The sequence below is a fragment of the Triticum dicoccoides genome, chromosome 6A (genome assembly GCF_002162155.2).
Source record: "Triticum dicoccoides isolate Atlit2015 ecotype Zavitan chromosome 6A, WEW_v2.0, whole genome shotgun sequence".
Taxonomy (NCBI): Eukaryota; Viridiplantae; Streptophyta; class Magnoliopsida; order Poales; family Poaceae; genus Triticum; species Triticum dicoccoides.
This window is the reverse complement of record NC_041390.1, coordinates 133042637-133048424: the sequence shown is the minus strand read 5'-3', so window position 1 is coordinate 133048424 and position 5788 is coordinate 133042637. Positions and strand designations below refer to the sequence as shown.

General features: G+C 44.4%; 1 protein-coding gene across 1 annotated transcript; it reads left to right on the top strand.

Annotated features, from left to right (window-relative positions):
• The first annotated feature begins 1696 nt into the window (after positions 1-1696).
• Positions 1697-5077, top strand: LOC119316257 (putative methyltransferase At1g22800, mitochondrial). Its single transcript, XM_037590566.1, has 10 exons — positions 1697-2094; positions 2298-2436; positions 2740-2809; positions 2899-2963; positions 3043-3121; positions 3278-3365; positions 3669-3733; positions 3831-3920; positions 4404-4538; positions 4640-5077. The coding sequence occupies exons 1-9, from the start codon at positions 1776-1778 to the stop codon at positions 4518-4520; spliced, it is 1032 nt and encodes a 343-aa protein (XP_037446463.1). The 5' UTR covers positions 1697-1775; the 3' UTR covers positions 4521-4538; positions 4640-5077.
• The last annotated feature ends 711 nt before the right edge of the window (positions 5078-5788 follow it).

Here is a 5788-nt window from a genome sequence, read left to right as displayed (position 1 = left end):
CGGAGTTCGAGGTACGTTATCGGGTTGAACGTGTGCTGAACTCGGAGGTGTCGTACGTTCGGTACTTGATCGGTTGGATCGTGAGGACGTATGACTACATCAACTGCGTTGTGCTAACGCTTCCGCTTTCGGTCTACGAGGGTACGTGGACAACACTCTCCTCTCTCGTTGCTATGCATCACCATGATCTTGCGTGTGCGTAGGAATTTTTTTGAAATTACTATGTTGCCCAACAAGTGGGACCCACACTTTATTGTAGTGAGATAGAGGGAAAGCTGACATGTTGATCTATAGGTATTTTGGTCATTATGACATGGCAAACGAGATTTGAGATGACAATCATGGTGTCGAGTGGCATTTTTACTGCTAAACACATTTAGTGCTAAACGTGTTTACTGCTAATTAATCATTTCTCTCCTCGATCCTCTTCCTTACGTACCCTTTCACACGAAAGGAAACTACCACAGCGAACCGTCGTGCGATCTCATTCCTTATGTATCCTTTCACATGAAAGAAAACTGCCATAGCGAACCATCGTGCGATCCCCTTCCTTACATACCCTTTCACACGAAAGGAAGCTGCCACAACGAACCGTCGTGCGATCCCCTTCCTTAGTACCCTTTTGCACAAAAGGAAACTGCCACAATGAACTGCCCTAAAGCGCCGCCCCATCACCTCGCTTCAGCGACGCACGCCGCCCCCATCGACTCAACTCGCAGCAGCTTCAAGGACGCCGCCCCTCACATCTCCGTGCCACCTCTACCCATCGCCTTTGCGTGGCCTCGGCTGTAGCGATGCCGCCGCAACTTCAAAGACGCCGACTGTTGGGGACACCGCCTAGACCGCCTGGCCGATCGACGGGGGCGCGTCGGAGGCACCGCCTGGACCGCCTGGCCGACCGACGGAGGCACGTCGAAGGCGCCGCCTGGACCACCTGGCCGACCGGCGGGGGCACGTCGGAGGCACCGCCTGGACCGCCCATCGCCGTCGGACCTGTCAGGGACGCCGCATGGCCGTCCGTTGGCGTCGAGTTGTCGGACCATCATGGACACTGCCTGGACCGCCTGCCCGTTCCTCTTCGTCGGGCCTAGGTCGTCAGCGCCGCCTCAGGGGATACGCCACCGTCAAACACGCAGCCACCGGGCCAGAGGTCTTTCATCTCTGCTTTCTTCATTTCTTCCCAAGAAGATTGATGCACTAAAAAATGAACCCAAATCAGGTTTCGTAGAACCGAACCAAAAGCAGCCTTATGTGCACACATTCAGCAGTTATTAAGCTTCATTACCAACATGCGCTATGAAACAACTAAGTACAGTGATATGGAACTTTTGGTAGCAGCTGGGTAGTGGATCAGTTGTGCTGATTTTCAATGGATTGTGCTTAGATTTTTTGATTTCTCTTTTAGCGGCTCGAGGACAAGGTATGTGCCCCCTTTTTTTGGTCACTTGCATATACCATTAACTACGTTGGATTAGTACAATTTTCAACCCATTTAAAAGAAGAGATGGACCTGTCATTGCTGGTGCTTACACAAACTATTTTTTATTTTACTTTTTCAAAGAAAATTCAGGTATATTTTCAAGCCGGATTAAAATTACACGTGTGTTGCACGTGCGAATTTACTAGTAACTGAATAGTGAGATACAACCAGTGACATACAGTAGATGATAAAAACCCAAAAACCATTTCTAAGAAAAGACAAAGGTCTCCTGAACTAAAAAAAAAAGAAGCCCTTCTCTCTCCTCCAACCGCCGGTGCTCGCTCCGTCGCTCGCCATGGCTTCCGGGGCCGCGGTCGCCGCACGTCGCCTTCTGCTGTTGCGCCACCGCCGCCACCACCTCGTTCCCAATCACCACTTCTCTTCCTCCTCGGCGGACGAAGTGCTGGACGGGGGCCGCGTCAAGATCTTCGATCGCGATCTGAAGCGCCGACACCGGGACCGGGCGGCGTGGGCGATGCGGGAAACTGATCCACTGGTAGACGCGGTCGCAGATAACCTCCTCGACCGCCTCGAGGACTGCAGGAAGGCGTTCCCCTCGGCACTCTGCCTCGGCGGTTCGGCCGGCGCCGTCCGCCGGTCGCTTCGCGGCCGCGGTAAGAAGCTACTCAGCTCGCTTTTCTTGTTATTTCTTGCACCAACCTCTTATCATGTGTACTAATCACTGCGTTGAACCATGTCAAATGTCTTCCTGAAAGTTCCGGTTTTCACATCCGACAATTGAAATGATCTGCCACACGTTGCTTCTCCTGATATGTTGAACTAACCTGCAAGATGGCGCTAATGATTTGTGTGCCAGGTGGAATCGAGAAATTGACCATGATGGACATGTCGGTAGACATGGTGAACAAGTGGCGGGAGTTGGAGAGTGCTACTGACGACGGCCCCGAGATGAACTTTATCGTTGGAGATGAAGAGTATCTTCCTATCAAAGAGAAGTAAATGCCAACCATGTTATACTTTCAGTGTGTTTGTTGGTTCCATTTTCGTATGATTAGAGTAAACTGCACTGGATCAGCATACTTTCTCCAGCTCCCTTGAATGCTAATGTATTGGGGGCCCCACTTTATATATACACCAAAGAGATAAACTGTCAATTTGTAGTCTGCTAGTCTGCTATCTTATGCTTGAGTGGGTCAATATATTTTAGGTGTGAGTGGCTAATTGTCAAATTTAAAAGTAAATAAATTGTGATCTTGCATTGTCTACTCCTCTATTGATGTGGCTCTTGGTTTCTGAAGCTCCCAGGATTTGATAATGAGCTGTCTTGGACTTCATTGGACAAATGATCTACCTGGAGCAATGATACAGGTAAGTCTTTTATTTTAAACCCTGAAAGCATTAAGTTATCAAGCACTAAAACATCTGAACTATGGTAATTGGCTGTCCTTTGATGGCAGTGTAGGTTGGCGTTGAAGCCTGATGGCCTTTTTCTTGCAGCAATTCTTGGCGGGGAGACTCTGAAGTGATAATCTTAGATTTACCATTTATCGACATTTCCCAGTTTCTTGTTTGACTTGCCTTTTCTTGGATGCTATGATCAGGGAACTAAGAATTGCATGCACAATTGCTCAAATGGAACGTGAGGGAGGCATCAGTCCTCGAATGTCGCCATTAGCACAAGTATGATTCCTTTATAATCCGAGATTTCGTCCAATGGGGATTGCTTGTTCTTCTTGTATGCCTCTGTTGAATAGCCTGTCATTGCAAACCATTGCCTTTACCTTGACTTATTAGTGTCTTTGGTTCTAATGGCGACATTGGGTTGTACATTTCAAGGTCCGTGATGCAGGAAACCTTTTGTCAAGGGCAGGCTTCGCCCTTCCAGGAGTTGATGTAGATCGATATACAGTCAAGTACAATAGTGGTGCGTACAAAAAAACTTGGATTTTCCAATTAGTGAATTTCTTCGTACAATATTTTGTGAAGATTGAATGAACATCTTTTCTTTATTCTGACTGCTCAGTAAATATTCTTATGACTATCAGATTGCAATGGTCACTTTTGTCTCATCGACATACAATTAGCAATGTTGTGTCTGATAAATATATTTTATATTCAAGAACCACGTTAATTTGTTATTGTTTTAAACATCTCCACAATATTTGCATATGTCGATTCACCAAGTTATTTATTTGTCCTAACAATTTTATTACTTATTGCGAACTAGCTCTTGAACTTGTGGAACATCTTAGAGCAATGGCAGAAACAAATGCTCTCTTTCAAAGAAGCCCTGTGAGCCTTTCTTATCATAATGTTTACTGAAAATGGCTTAGTCCCAATTAATTTAGTTAACATGGTAACTGAATTTACATTGGTTTTCTATTGGCAGATATTAAAGAGAGATACAGCACTAGCTACTGCAGCCATTTACCAGTCAATGTTTGGGTTAGAAGATGGAACGATTCCAGCAACCTTTCAGGTTTTGTACAGTTAAAAAATAATATCCCATCTTGTCCAACTTGACTAAATACAGAATAGAAACCATGCAGTTCCTCATTATAAACATTCCATGTATTTAAATTTTGTTACTCCATTCATTTCATATTGCAGGGTGCAGTTCTTTTGTTTACGGTTTTCCAACTTGACTAAATACAGAGTAGAAACAATGCAGTTCCCCATTAATTTTCTGATCTTACTCTTAGTGCTTTCACTCCGTTCTGCTGTACATATGCATAAGCAACCAATCTTCACTGCACCGGACTCGCCTAGGAGAGCGGGGAGTAAATCTGAGAGGGGAAATGCATGCGCAATTCACGCTTTCCAAAACAAAATAAATGCAACTGGGCTAATTTGGACTTTTTCTCAACAGTTTTCATTGCTTTTAAGCCATTTAAATCTCCATGCTAAGAACAAACATGCTCTTTGTATATATTGCAATTGAGTGAGTAGTTGTTTTGTGCAGGTAATTTACATGACTGGGTGGAAGGAGCATTCATCACAGCAAAAGCCTAAGAGAAGGGGTTCTGCCACTGTATCATTTGGTGACATAAGGAAACAATTTGGTTCCAACCAAGACTGAAGAACTTTATGAGCTATGGTAGGATGATGGCGCCGAGTTCATTTCTGTTGTCTACTATTCTTCATTCACCACACTTCTGCAGCTATGCTTATCCTTTGTGCTCTTTTACCTCGATGTAGAAAACATCTCTCGAGGAAGGAAAAGAAAACCCCTATTTGCTCACAACAGAACTTGGGGTTTCCGAGGCTTCCCATTTGTGGAAAAAGTGTACTCTGTTGGTTCCCACCAAAACTCGCGGAAGCGTTCCTTGCATCGCTCACAATCCTCTTCTTGTGCATCTGGGTTGATCTCGACACGCCCTGAAAACTGGAAGCGGATCATGGAGTGGACGAAGGAGATGCTATATATTTGTAGTCCGACCCTAGCCTACGTGTTTCCACTGTATGCAATTAATATCCCATCACATGGAAAATGATGTTTTTGTAGAACAAAAATGTTGCGATAGCTTTCGCCAAATCTCATTGAAGTTCTCATTGAAACTTATTTGCTTTGAGTTGTGAACTTATTTGGTTTGGAGACTTTTTATGTTACATGGTGTGAGACATGCTATCCCTATCTATCTATCTTTATCATGTTGTTTAAGTTCATATTTGTGGAGCCATGTTATTATTCTTTCCCTTATATATTGCTTCATTACATGTTGCAAATGCATGTTTAGTGTACTAGTCGAATGCCCGTGCGTCACCACAGGAGATATAAAAAAATAATGATGTTACCTATCAAATCATTGCACTATTCAATGTTTGATGTGCTTACTTTGGAGTATAATATAATCTGACCAATTTGGTTATAAAGAATACATTATTTATTTAGGTGTATCATAGAAGTGCTATGAGCCCCAACCTTGTTTGTACAGGTTCCAGTTGCCGCCTTCAAGGGTGCAGCTAGTGGATTCGCGGCACCTTGCATTGTGCGAGGGCATGAATTGAATAGAGTGAGTCTTTGTGACACTTGAGAGCATTGTGCCTCCACACCCCTCCAACAGAGACATATCTCCCCTGGATAAGGAAACTTTGGAAACACATCCATCTCCCCCAAATAAGAAAACTTTGGAAACACATCCCCGTCTCCATCGTCTCCACCTGTGATTATCTCGTTCCTTTACTTGCTGCTAGATTCCGCCTTGTGTTTACTCTTGCTAGCTTGTGTTGCTCCTTGTGCTTGTCATATAGGTTGTCCACCTAGTTGTATATCTAGACAACCTATCATTGTTGATCCTAAAAATGAGAACAAAGTTAAAATTTGTTGGTCGCCTATTTAACCCCCCC

What these genes read in the sequence shown, in the direction of transcription:
- LOC119316257 (XM_037590566.1), top strand. Translation starts at nt 1,776, where the DNA reads ATGGCTTCCGGGGCCGCGGTCGCCGCACGTCGCCTTCTGCTGTTGCGC. An exon ending in CTTGGCGGGGAGACTCTGAA is followed by an intron (nt 2,964 to 3,042) that starts GTGATAATCTTA and finishes TGCTATGATCAG; the next exon opens with GGAACTAAGAATTGCATGCA. An exon ending in GAATGTCGCCATTAGCACAA is followed by an intron (nt 3,122 to 3,277) that starts GTATGATTCCTT and finishes GTACATTTCAAG; the next exon opens with GTCCGTGATGCAGGAAACCT.